General features: G+C 45.5%; 2 protein-coding genes across 4 annotated transcripts; both read left to right on the top strand.

Annotated features, from left to right (window-relative positions):
* Positions 1-432: 432 nt before the first annotated feature.
* Positions 433-7,189, top strand: LOC127341057 (uncharacterized). Of its 3 annotated transcripts, XM_071827794.1 has the most exons (13): positions 435-924; positions 1,191-1,338; positions 1,420-1,571; positions 1,678-1,860; positions 2,679-2,754; positions 2,912-2,989; positions 3,554-3,639; positions 4,232-4,305; positions 5,134-5,179; positions 5,378-5,487; positions 5,768-5,942; positions 6,429-6,524; positions 6,831-6,962. In XM_071827794.1, the coding sequence occupies exons 1-12, from the start codon at positions 643-645 to the stop codon at positions 6,486-6,488; spliced, it is 1,470 nt and encodes a 489-aa protein (XP_071683895.1). In that variant the 5' UTR covers positions 435-642; the 3' UTR covers positions 6,489-6,524; positions 6,831-6,962. The 3 variants fall into 3 exon arrangements, with proteins under 3 accessions (XP_051222783.2, XP_071683895.1, XP_051222784.1); XM_051366823.2 differs by lacking the exon at positions 6,429-6,524 and having other exon boundaries at positions 433-924; positions 6,831-7,189; XM_051366824.1 differs by lacking the exon at positions 6,831-6,962 and having other exon boundaries at positions 6,429-6,821.
* A 194-nt stretch (positions 7,190-7,383) lies between these two features.
* Positions 7,384-12,274, top strand: LOC127339190 (glycosyltransferase BC10-like). The gene is made up of 2 exons (XM_051365068.2): positions 7,384-7,834; positions 8,000-12,274. Exons 1-2 carry the CDS (start codon positions 7,505-7,507, stop codon positions 8,828-8,830), a joined length of 1,161 nt encoding a protein of 386 aa, XP_051221028.2. The 5' UTR covers positions 7,384-7,504; the 3' UTR covers positions 8,831-12,274.
* Positions 12,275-13,025: the final 751 nt, after the last annotated feature.

The following is a 13,025-nucleotide window of genomic DNA, read 5'->3' as shown; positions in this document are numbered from 1 at the left end:
TCAGCATGAAGGAGGAGAGGCCAGGACGCCACCGCGGAGCAGTGACCCAACACCGCCGACGATGAAGCGACGGATCCAGTGCAAAGCCTTCCTCCATACTGCTGCAGTGGAGCCGAAACAACTACTCCCCGCCGCCCCCTTCAACAGCGCCGCACAGCCTTTGCAGTGGCGGCCTCTAGGGGCGACGAGAAGGGGGAGAGGTAGGAGGAGGGGGTTGCTAGCTACGCTTAAATTTTGAAAACCTGGATAGATGGAAGCCAAACAAAAATGGAAACACACACAACCGAAGGCACCTAATTTTTTTGGAAATCTGTAACATATAATAGGTGAAATGCATGTATATCTAAATTCAGAATCTCAGAGAAAAATCCATACATAAACACTATCAGGTGTAGTGCTGTACTGTACGTATATTCAAAACTTCAGAATCTTGGAAGAATTCGAGGCGTGAATTGCAGTGATTGGTACCAACCCACAGTTGCCATCACGACGCCCAGATTTGAATTCTGCAAAAAAGATCCTGGACGGAGGAAATCAAGCTCCTCAATCAGAAGAATCGCTATTCCCCAGTTCAGAGCCGCCGCGGCAGATAACCCAGCGACCACACTCCACCGCCGCCGCAGGCCCGCAGCTCCAGCGGCGATGGCCACCCCCTCGTACCGGCTCGCCGCGGCGGTCACGGCCCCCTCCACGGGCGAGTTCCTCGTCGTCCGGCAGCAGCCCCCGCCGTCCCCGCCATCCACCGCGCCGGGGGAGGAGGAGTACCGGCGCTACGTCGACAGCGAGCTCTACGACCTCCCGTCCGCACCCCTGCGGCGCCTCACGGCGGAGGAGGAGCCGGCCCGGCCGGGCGTGGCCGTCGGCGGCGTGGAGGACTGCCGCCTCGACCTGTCGCGCTTCGACGTCCCCGCCGCTCTCGATCAGGTGATCCGTCGTCAATACGCTGAAATTCCGTCGGTCTGCTGCTTGCTGTTCAGTGTGAAGGGTGACTTACTTAGCAAATATACTACAGTACTAGCAAATGCCCTCAAATAGATCTCCAAGTAGCTAGCAAAATCCAGTGATATTTTTTGGGGAAAGCTACGGATTACAATTTACAAGTGACAACTGAGAACCGTGGTTGACCTGTCTTACAACCATAGTTTGACGATAACTGACGGCAACTGATCTGAGACACGGCTCTTCATCAGATTCTGAACCAATTGGGCTTGACGAGTGCAATGTGTGTGGAGTGGAGGCTCCTGAAGCACGTCGAGGAACCGGAATTCGGCCCGGACGCGGGCGTCAACACGGTGCTCATCGCTGGGTCTCTGGAGTCGAAACCGGAGGTGTTGCAAGGTCTGCTTGCTTAGTTTCTTACTACTAATGTTTGTGTCTAGGAGTTTGCTTAACCACCCTAAGTTGACTTTTGCATTGTAGATTCCTGTAAGTGGATGTCCAAGGAGGGAGCCTGGGAACTGCTGTCTGGAGTGAAGTCTGGCGGTACTCGAATCGGGCCATATGTGTACATTGGGTTTCCAAAGTCAGAGCTGTCCTCAAATTGCATCGCTGCCTCTGCATTGGCCTCCCAGGTCTGTATAAGTGCGATGTTTGCCTGGATCGAGTTTCAGTTTCTAAGTCAACCTGTCATACCGGTCTGTCTATTTTTTTCCCTGAAATGCAATGTTTGATTGATAGGAATACCCTCCTGGATTGATGCTTGTACCGATGAAGAGTAGGACCTTATCGCCTTTCCGTACGACTAATCTCGTGGTAGTACAAGCAAACGGTGGTGCATGTGGATCGAAGCGTTCTGATTTTTTTGCTTGTGGTGATGCTCTACTGATAGATCCTGGATGTTGCTCTCAGGTTCATACAGAGGTAAGCGCAATACCTAAGATTATATTCTTGTAACTCCACATACAGTGACACAGGGTGTATTTCTTATTTCACTATCTTTTAAATGCGGCTTCGTCCTTGGACTTGTTTTTCAAGTATACTAATGTACTGTTGTAGATTTCAGAGAAGTGCAACTGTGCGACTGCCTTCTCTCTTATCTTGTTCATCTGCTGTAGTTCCTGATGGGACCTGCTGTACTGAGATCATCCTTTGCATGCACCTTATTTCTAGGACTTAAAATCACCCTCGTTCTATTAGTCGGAAATAACTGGTTCCTGAATGTTTTTTATTAGAGTAGAATCTGCAAGGACTACCAAATAATGACACAAGGGCCAAAAGCATTACAAGACTTCATGCAAAAACTTTACCTTTGAAAGTTGGGGCTATATATAGTGCAAAAGCACAATCTGTTGCACAGCCTCACAACTTTTGGTTTGTGAAAGAATCAGCTTGGAGTTTTCTGAAGAAGACCAAATATGATTTATGGTGGTTGTATCTCCCTTCAAAACATTAACGTTAAACTCAAAGTATGTTAAAAGGCTAGTATAAGTTTGCCATGAATAGTATGAGTAAGAACTTTCTCGTTGTCACTCCCAGGGTGGACAAATTTGAATTTAAGTAGAAGAATTTCAGAAATGTGGCTACCATTTTTTTCTTGCTGATTTGATAAAAATATTTTGCATTGCACATCAAATTGTGCTTTTATAATAGTCTTTGCTTAATCTTTTTAGATGATGTTGTTCTACTACCAAAGTCTATCCATTCTATTTGAACAAATGACCTCATCCTGTCATGTTCAGCTTGCAGATCTTGTCAATTCCCTTCCAAAGAAGTTAGTGGTGCTTGTTACACACCATCATAACGATCATATCGATGGTATGGTTACAAATGCTTTCTGTGGCACTTCTTAGTTATTAACTTATTATATTGAAAATTAAGACCCTATCTCAGAAAAACCATACATGTAAAGAGGCTGGAAACATGTACTACCATGCTAATAAATTAATTGGTTGCGTTCGGTTGAATAATGCAGGTCTTTCGGTTGTTCAGAGATGCAATCCTGATGCTGTTCTTTTGACACACCAAAACACTATGAAGCGAATAGGGAAAGGTAATTACCTAGATCCTTTCGACTAATTTTTTTAAAGTTATCATCCAGTTAGCCAAAGTGTATCCATCTTCTCTTTGGAATATCAAAATTAGTCAGGAAATATGGTGTTTGAATAGTTCAACTGGTATTATTCTTAGACCTTGGTTTGATCATATGAAACATATTTAAGAGGCTCCTTCTACAGTCCATATATCTGTAATTTAGATGTATATCCTTGAAATATAATGGTGCAAGCAGACTATTCACTAGACGATGGATAGTCCTTATAGTAATTTCCACTCTGTCCTGGTACATTTGGCATTGTTAAGGTGCTGTCTTGTTGGATCATCATTCATTGTTGAATGTCAAACAAGTTTTTTTTTTTGTTCGGATTTGCTTCTGAATGATGGTAGTAAATAACAGTTCAGTTATATCATTAAGTGCTAAGGTGCAAGCAGACAATTCACTACATTCAACTACTATGTACCATGCGTGTCTGTGATCTGGCTCATATATTGTCCTCATTAAATTATTTATATTGGCCACACACACTTATATTTCATCTGCAACGTGCATGGTGTATAGGGAATTGGTCAAGTGGCTATACTGCAGTGACTGGAGGTGAAAACATATGTATAGGTGACCAAGAACTACATGTTGTTTTTGCTCCTGTAAGACAGTGTTTTATCTAGAGATTTTTTCTCCTGTTTCAACACATGCTAATGTTTTTTTTGTTTTTACTTTACATGATATTTCATTGATTTGTCCCATCATACAAACTATTTTTTATGTACGAGGTTGTATAAAGGCTAATAGAACAACAATACAACATTACCCTAGACAAAAGGTTTAGTAGCAACTGACACCGTTTTTTTCCCAACATTTGTTGGTGTTGGTGCCATGACGTTTGGCACATAACTAGAGTTACAAGGTACAAGAATATCAGGACAATAATTTTAGAATGTAGCCTTCCTTACGTTGTTCAGAGACAATAATTTTAGAATGATGCATCACCTTGAAATCAGGAAATAAATTGATCAACATCTTCTTATGAAGAAGTCTTTATTAAATTTACTATACTGAAATCTACACCATCTGTTCTATACTGAACTTTAAACTTTTAGCGTGTAATTATGTCTGAATCTTGCTCGTATGGGTTTCTATTGTCCACAAAATCTACTGCATCTGTGAATCAGTTTTTTTAGTTAGAGCAAAACATATGGTGGATTAATTGATTGAAACTTCTCAATGTTTTAATCATAGGGTCATACAGATGGTCATATGGGTGTTCTCCATGTCAATACTAATGCACTAATTGTTGGAGATCATTGTGTAGGGTAAGCATCATTCTTGAACATATTATCGGCAGAGCTTGCAGATACTCTATGATTTTCCTGGACCATTATATGGTTTACCTTTACCTGCAATTACTGAATGGAAGTGCCACATCTAACATCTGAATGTTTAACCTGCTAACAAAATCAAGTATATTTGGCAAACAGACAAGTACACACAAACTGAACAACAAACTTTTCAGGAGTAGGCCTCGCTCGGTTTCTGAACTTGGCCTAAATCACTAAAATGGGTGGCAAGAATAGTTAATGCTTTTTATTCTTGGTTGTGGTAGAAGTGGAACAAAGACTAGGTCCTCAAAGAGTGACAACCCATTGTTATAAATGGTTAGCACTACTCAAATAAGTCGTCCAAAATGGCAATCTCTGAATCGTTTGCAAATCCGTCTCTGTTGTTTTTCCAATTTATTTGCCAAGAATTTAGAAACCATAAGGTTATCCTCGGTAGGCTATGACTACAAAGGCTTGTCTCTAAGGCAGATATTAGAGACTCATAATAGTTTTTATTTTTTTACTAAAACATATACTAGTCGCTCCGATCCATAATAAGTGTCCGGGTTTTAGTTAAATTAGCTCACATTTGAATTGAACCCCGGACACACACACTATACGTGCAATGGTGCTAAAATAAGCACTGAAAACATGGTTTTTGAGTCGCTGTATAGTCGCCGAGTTGTTTTCCAAAAATCACGGCGACTCGTGATTATACAGCGACTTTTGGCGACTATACAACGACTTTGGTCGACTATACACTGAGTCGCAACTCAAAAACCATGCTGAAAAGTAAGCATGCAAATTTTTTTACACTTGCAGGCATGGAAGTGCAACATTGGACAGTAGAGCTGGTGGCAACATGAAGGTAATTGTATATTTTGTCTTTTGATGGTCGTTGTTGTAATATATCACAAAAAATCTGTGCAAATTGTGGAATTTTTCACTCTGCTTCTTATCATCTTGTACTTTGTTTCTGTGCTTTATCTTTCCTGGTAGTCCTGCCTCTAGAACTGTGTTGTCTAAATCAAACTACATTAACATAAGGTTGTTCTGAAATATGCAGGACTATTTCCAAACCACATACAAATTCTTGGATATGTCCCCACACGTGTTAGTTCCAATGCATGGAAGAGTCAACCTATGGCCTAAGCATATGCTTTGTGGATACCTCAGGTATGAAACCAACCACTAGTGCGAACTTTTTATACACTAAATTATATGGTTGGCCACGTTATACATTTGGATTTCTCTAATCAATTGAAATGCAGTCCTTTTCATTCTTCCGCTTTTCTTTTCGTTCTATAGTAAGTGGTTTATTGTCTTCTTTTTGTTTCCACGATCACAGATGCCAACATACAACTATATATATACACATATATATATATATTTCATAGATGATTTGATTATCCATATACATTATTCTGATGAAATGTGTGTTTTACTGTTTATTAAGGAATCGAAGGGCTAGAGAAGCCTCTATGCTGCAATCCATAGAGAATGGGGCTCAAACTCTGTTTGACATAGTTTCAAGGACTTATTGTGATGTAGACAGGACATTATGGATTCCTGCTTCCTTTAATGTCCGCCTTCATGTTGAACATTTGAACTCTCAACATAAACTTCCTAAGGTGAGTGAAATCGTACTCACCTTCTGCATGCTCCATTGTTAATCCAGAATAATAGGCCTGTAAGGCTTATCTGCTTTAATAAAAATACTCCTGGATGAGAGTTTTTTCCTCCTTAATGTCTTGAAAGTTCAAACAAGCACTATGGCATAATAAATTTCTGAACAATGATCTATTTGATTTTTGTGAAAGTTTAATAAGCTATATTAGTGGAAGCCCCTAGAGGAAGTGCGATGGTATAAACATTTAGCAAAATGCAAATCGTGTATCTGAACGTTGTTGATCTAGAGCTCTGTGATTTGGACTGGGGAGCTAACTAGACATCTTGGACATAGGATAAATGATTTCTTATAACAATAGTTGAGAAGGAGAAAAGCCACAGAGTAATTTTCATAATAATATGTGAACATTTTTCACATTTTCTCATTTGAAAGGCATGCTCTTGTTAGATGATGACTTAGTTTAATTTTCTTGGGGATCAACATGCAGGATTTCTCCTTAGAGAAGTTCAATGAAAGTTGCGGTGAATTTGTGTCTAGCCTGCTTTGACCGCGAGTGTGAGAAGAAGAAAATCAATGCTCCCGAGTTTGTATTCCAATCTAGACTGCTTTATTGAATTCTTTAACATATTTTGTAAGAAAATAAATATGGTGACAATGGAGGTTATGCTATAATTCAACAAACCAAGCCGTGTCAACCATTGAAAGTGTAACATACCGAAAAGCCCTATTAGTTAATATATGCCGTACTGGGTAGATTTATGATGAATGCTAAAAACTGATGTATGGTCACATTTATATATGTGGCTTGTGTATTTGTACAAGGTAACACCACCTTGTTCTACTACTAATTTCAGCAACGGAAGATTAAAACATGATTCAATCCATGCAGTACTTCTCAATGGAGAAGTTTCAATCGAGCTACGGAATACATTTCTTTTGCCGGTGGGCGGTGGCGTATGCGCTATCCAGGACCTCACCAGCCATCCTTGCGGGGAGTGCCCTCGCCGGTGGTTTGGTGGTTGCTTATGCTTTCGGGAGGAACGCCGGTAACCAGCCCCAGGATTCTGCAAGGCGGTAATCCCTGTCCCACACACGTATCTGTCCTCAATTCGTGTTGCTTGCTTACCGAGTCAAATTGTTAACTCCTATAATTATCCAAACTGCATTGGTGAACTTTACTCCATCTGTACACAAGAGAAGGTCATGTTCTACGTTGTGTTCTTTCTAAGTTATACTACTTTTGACCAAGATGCCACTTGCATATGGGTCGAATACAGAATCTTTTTCGGGAACCGACGCTACCATGCATTCTAAAACCTGTTCTGGCCTCGGTTTAGGTGCCACAAAAACTCTAGTATCATCGTTGTTAATTTCTTTAGTTCACATACACTAACTTTACGTAGAGGAAGCAATGCCACTTTTATTAATACACATACTAACTTTGGTAAGAGCACGCAATGTTAATATGCATATCACTTGTCTGCATACCTGTGGTAGAGCTGATCTTCCAAGTATAGACAACAGAATCATTTCTCCTCCCAAGCATATGTTATCGGCTCCAGTATGGCCAGCAACACAGCCAAGACCATGCAACTCCTTCATTTGGGGAGCACGCTCAATTTGTTTCCCGTGCTGCTCCTCATCTCCTTCGGCTTTGTACTAGGCAAGATTGGCAGCGCAACCTTCTCCCCAGAATCCTACCTCCCTAATTTCCGAGCACTGTCGCCAACCCCAGCATCGAAAAAAGCATGTGTCAAGCTGCCGACTTTTATGGAGTCCGGGCGCTTGACGGCGAGCAGTGGTGGTCTGATGCACAACATGACCGACGAGGAGCTCCTGTGGAGGGCGTCCATGGAGCCTAGGCGGTCCACCCATTCGTCGACCGTGCCCAAGGTCACATTCCTGCTTTATTCTTTGGAGTTATTTATTTATGAAATGTTCTGTACTCGGTGTATGTTGTGTGCATTCCAGTTACGCAGAGTGCGAGTGAACTCCTTTTGTTTTTGTTGGTTTGATGCGAGTTTTTTGAGTTAATGAAAACTTACTTGATAAAAAAAGGTCGCCTTCCTCTTCCTGGTGCAAGGGGCCCTGCCATTGTGGCCGTTGTGGGAGATATTCTTTAACGGACAGGATAAAGAGCTGTATTCCATCTACGTGCACGCAAGTCCCGGCTACACCGACTTGGCCCCTAAGGAGTCCGTCTTCTACGGCCGCCTGATACCAAGCCAGGGCACGAAATGGGGCGACATGAACCTGGTGGATGCCGAGCGGCGGCTCCTGGCGACGGCGCTGTTGGACCTTGGGAACGCGCGGTTCGCGCTCTTCTCGGAGTCATGCATCCCGCTCCTGGGCTTCCCAGCCGTATACGCCCACCTCACTGGCGGCTCCAACACCAATGGTAGCTTCATCGACAGCTACCCCATCAAAGAGCGACATGACCCCTTCTTCGCCGACCGCAACATCAGCCTCGCGCAGTGGCGCAAGGGGTCCCAGTGGTTCGAGATGGACCGGGCCACCGCTGTCGAGGTCGTCGCCGAGGAACGGTGGTACGCCGTGTTCCGGGGAGACCACGGCATGCTGAATATGGAGGAGCACTACTTGCCGACGCTGGTGACCCTGCTGCGCTGGGGCGCGCGGTGCGAGAACCGGACGCTCACGTACGTGGATTGGAGCACCCGGCGCGAGCATCCCAGAAGCTTCCCAGAGAAGGACATCACGGCAGAGCTGCTCGAGGGGATGAGACGAGGGGACGGCAAGTGCGGGTACAAGTACCATGGCGACGATGACGATGCCAGCGAGGTGGAGTTCTGCCACCTATTCGCGCGCAAGTTCTCAAAGGACGCCCTGACAAAGCTGATCCAGCTCGCGCCTGAGCTTTGGTTGGTCTGATCCAGATGCATATAGTACTAGCTAGAAGGACCTCGCGCGCGGCGCGTCCCTCCTGTTAGGCACATAAAAGGTATGATTTGGGTCTGGCCACGTCGATTGACCTATACGATCTTTCTAAGGGGATAAGGGCATAAGGGTGTCCAAGCTGATGGCAATTTTACCATATAACAAACTTCAATTATTTGAAAGAAAATGTACCGGCCAAAGTGCACATGACATGACAATCCCTAAACTATTGCTCGCTACTTGCCATTTCACATCATCCCCTTGATCGACTTTGGTACAAAAGCAAAGATCCAATGATAGCTAGTCTTTTCCTCCTTAAAGCTATTATGGGCTAACCGAGTATCGAACTCAATCATTAGCTTGAGAGCTAAAAAAATACTGTTGATGCTCCTTCTATCACACAAAATGTGAGATAAAGAGAAACAGTACCTACATCAATATTATGATGCCCATTTAGCTATTTAACACTGGAATGCACTCCATTTAATAAACAAAATAAAAACATTATTTGCATATTATATGAAAGAACTGACATGCTATATATGGGTGCAAAAATACAAAGGCTCATTAGCTGATGCATTAATAATGTACAGTTACAATTGCAAGAACAAATAATAATTTCTCAAAAATAAAAGGCAATCACTCTTTATTATGGTGGATATACACCAATTTTTTATACATATGAAAGATGCCATGCAAATTTGTGTATACTTATTTCTTGTCCTGTCAGTGTCTTCTAACAGATACCAAACATCTCCTGATACTCCTGCCCACATAAAAAAAGTTAAGCACACATGCTCATTAGTAAAACTCCAAGCAAGCAAAAGAAATTGCTAGCCAAGTTAGCATTGATTTACTGAAGAATTAAGATCCAAATTTCCCTTTGCTCTCAAGAAAAACAAATGGCAGTAAAATGAGCTTTGGCAAAGGATTTCAATAAAAATAATTTGGTTTTCAGTTTCAGCAATATTATATGATGAACATAAGGTGCATGAATAGCATACAACCAAGCATAATATCATACACGAGAGTATGAGACAACAAAGTGCATCATATTATACCAAGGGAGCTGTAGTGGACATAAAGGCACATGTGTTACAACCAAAAAGATAATATGAAGACCATAACTATTTTATACAACCAGAAATAGTATATTTTTATTTGTACAAACGTGAAGTTTTTAATTTGCTCCTGTTTTGTAGTCCTTGTCTCAGACTTCCGTAAATTCCCAAGCTCCAGTATTTGAATGCAAAAATAAACAGAGAGATCATGGTAGAGGCTAGGGTTCTACCAGGTCTAGGACGGAGGTTGTATAGGTGGAAGGGAGGGTGGCGAGGCTGGAGGCGCGGACGTCGGCGACTCGGTGCCGTGGCCGCGCGTGAGGAGGAAGGCGGCGGAGCGCTGGAGGCGGTGGCTATGTTTATTGCTTATCATAAAACGAAGGGGTTCATGTGTTTATATAATAGACTAGCTACTCGAAACTCTAGATAACTTGGGCTAAGCCCTTAATTTGGTCCACTATTGGGCCTCTTCCGTGTATACTGGAGCCTGACCATAACATCTCTCCCCGCCTTCTCAAACAGCTCATCCTCGAGCTGAACATCTGGAAACTGCTGGCGGAACTCGTCGAGCTTCTCCTATGTAGCGTCTTCCTCAGACAGACCAGCCCTAAATGCAAGATTCCACGACGTTGTTGCGCCTTCAACACCTTGTCGGGTCCCGGTAGAAGGCGGCCATCCGAAGTAGGAGGAAGTGCAGGCGTCGCTGTCATAGGATCCCCCCAGTAGGCCTTCAGTAAGCCCACATGGAAGACGTCGTGTATGCGAGAGCCATCCGGCAGCTCCAGGCGGTACGCGAGCATGCCGACACGCTCCAGCACTCGAAAGGGGCCTGCATAACGCGGACCTAGCTTTCGCTTGGCGCGCGGGTCCAGGTACTGCGTCGTCTCGGGAAGGAGGCGCAGCCAGACCCAGTCGCCCACCGCGAACTCCGCCTCGCGATGATGAGCGTCGTAGTACTTCCTGGCCAGCTCCTATGCTTGGAGAAGACGCTGGCGCGCCTCAGCTAGGATCTCATCGCGGGTGCGGAGCAAGTCGCCCGCGGTCTCCGACCAAGCCGTCCTAGGCTCGTAAGGCAGCATCTTCGGAGGTGGACGCCCATAAACCACCTCGAAAGGCGTGGTATGCAGGCCGGAGTGATAGGAGGTGTTGTAGCAGTACTCCGCCCATGCCAACCAATCCACCCAAACTCGTGGGCGATCTCCTGTAACAAAACGCAACTACATTGCAATCACCTTGTTAACCACCTCGGATTGGCCGTCTGTCTGCGGGTAGAACGCCTACTCATGAGAAGCTTCACGCCAGCCAGCCGAAAGAGATCACGCTAGACGTGACCAGTGAACACGGGATCACGATCGCTGACGATGGACGAAGGCAACCCGTGGAGGCGGACGATGCCGTCGAAGAAGGCCCGCGGCACGGATGCGGCTGTATACGGATGGCCGAGATCGATGAAGTGCACATACTTGGAGAAGCGGTCGGCCACCATGAGGATGATGGACTTGCCGCCCACCTTGGGGAGGCCCTCGATGAAGTCCATGGAAATATCAGCCAATACCTGCGAGGGCACGTCCAGTGGCTGTAGCAGACCTGCAGGCCGCAGCGTCTCCGTCTTGTTACGCTGGCACGTCACGCACGACCTCACCTAGTCGCGGACCAGCGCACTATCACCCGGGATGTAGAAATCAGTACGAAGACAGTGGAGTGTCTTCTGCATGCCCTCGTGTCCCGCAAAATGCGCCAAGAGCAGGACCTGATGGCGAAGGTCGCCATGGTCTGGCACGAAGAGGCGGCGCCCATGGAGGAGCAGCCCATCGTCCAGGTGCCAGGGCGCCGCCAGCTCGCCCGCGTCAAGGCGCCGTCGCAGATCCTGGGTGTCCCCGGCAGCCAAGGTAGACCGGCGGATGTCGTCGATGAAGGCGAGGGACGGCCCGGAGCGAATGCATAGGACAGTGCCTGCGGCCACGGCATCGTCCGCGACCTCCTTCGTGTCGCAGAGGGAGAGGGCATCGGCGACCGTGTTAAGATGGCCCGGTCGGTACTCGACGGTGAAGTCGAAGCCGAAGAGATGCTGATCCACTGGTGCTGCGAAACTGTGGAGAGGCGCTAGTCCAGCAAGAACTTCAGGCTGTAGTGATCCGTGTGAACATGGAAAGTCCACCCCCCAGAGATAGGGCCGCCTATGGCGCACAGCCTGGACCAACCTGATGAGCTCGCGCTCGTACGCCGTGAGCTTGTGATGGCGAGCAGCGAATAGGCGGCTGAAGAAGGCCAGCGGCCTGATACGTCTCCAACGTATCGATAATTTCTTATGTTCCATGCTACTTTATTGATGATACCTACATGTTTTATACATACTTTATGTCATATTTATGCATTTTCCGGCACTAACCTATTAACAAGATGCCGAAGAGCCGATTCTTTGTTTCTGCTGTTTTTGGTTTCAGAAATCCTAGTAAGGAAATATTCTCGGAATTGGACGAAATCAACGCCCAGGATCTTATTTTTCCACGAAGCTTCCAGAAGTCCGGAGAGGAAACGAAGTGGGGCGACGAGGCGCCCACACAACAGGGCGGCGCGGCCCAAGCCCTGGCCGCGCCGGCCTGGCGTGTGGGGCCCTCGCGTCACCCTCTGACCTATCTCCTCCGTCTACTTAAGCCTTCATCGATAATAACTCCAGTACCGAGAGCCACGATACGGAAAACCTTCCAGAGACGCCGCCGCCGCCAATCCCATCTCGGGGGATGCAGGAGATCGCCTCCGGCACCCTGCCGGAGAGGGGAATCATCTCCCGGAGGACTCTTCACCGCCATGGTCGCCTCCGGAGTGATGAGTGAGTAGTTCACCCCTGGACCATGGGTCCATAGCAGTAGCTAGATGGTCGTCTTCTCCTAATTGTGCTTCATTGTTGGATCTTGTGAGCTGCCTAACATGATCAAGATCATCTATCTGTAATGCTAAATGTTGTGTTTGTTGGGATCCGATGAATAGTGAATGCTATGTTATGTTGATTATCAATCTATTATCTATGTGTTGTTTATGATCTTGCATGCTCTCCGTTGCTAGTAGAGGCTCTGGCCAAGTTTTTGCTTGTAACTCCAAGAGGGAGTATTTATGCTCGATAGTGGGTT

The sequence above is a fragment of the Lolium perenne genome, chromosome 3, assembly GCF_019359855.2.
Source record: "Lolium perenne isolate Kyuss_39 chromosome 3, Kyuss_2.0, whole genome shotgun sequence".
NCBI classification, from domain to species: Eukaryota; Viridiplantae; Streptophyta; class Magnoliopsida; order Poales; family Poaceae; genus Lolium; species Lolium perenne.
Note: the sequence above shows the minus strand (reverse complement) of the source record. Positions and strands in the feature narration are given on the sequence as shown.

Coding starts and splice junctions, on each gene's coding strand:
- LOC127341057 (XM_051366823.2), top strand. CDS start 643: ATGGCCACCCCCTCGTACCGGCTCGCCGCGGCGGTCACGGCCCCCTCC. Junction 1,339..1,419: donor GAAACCGGAGGTGTTGCAAG/GTCTGCTTGCTT, acceptor TTTGCATTGTAG/ATTCCTGTAAGTGGATGTCC. Junction 2,990..3,553: donor TATGAAGCGAATAGGGAAAG/GTAATTACCTAG, acceptor CATGGTGTATAG/GGAATTGGTCAAGTGGCTAT.
- LOC127339190 (XM_051365068.2), top strand. CDS start 7,505: ATGGCCAGCAACACAGCCAAGACCATGCAACTCCTTCATTTGGGGAGC. Junction 7,835..7,999: donor ATTCGTCGACCGTGCCCAAG/GTCACATTCCTG, acceptor TGATAAAAAAAG/GTCGCCTTCCTCTTCCTGGT.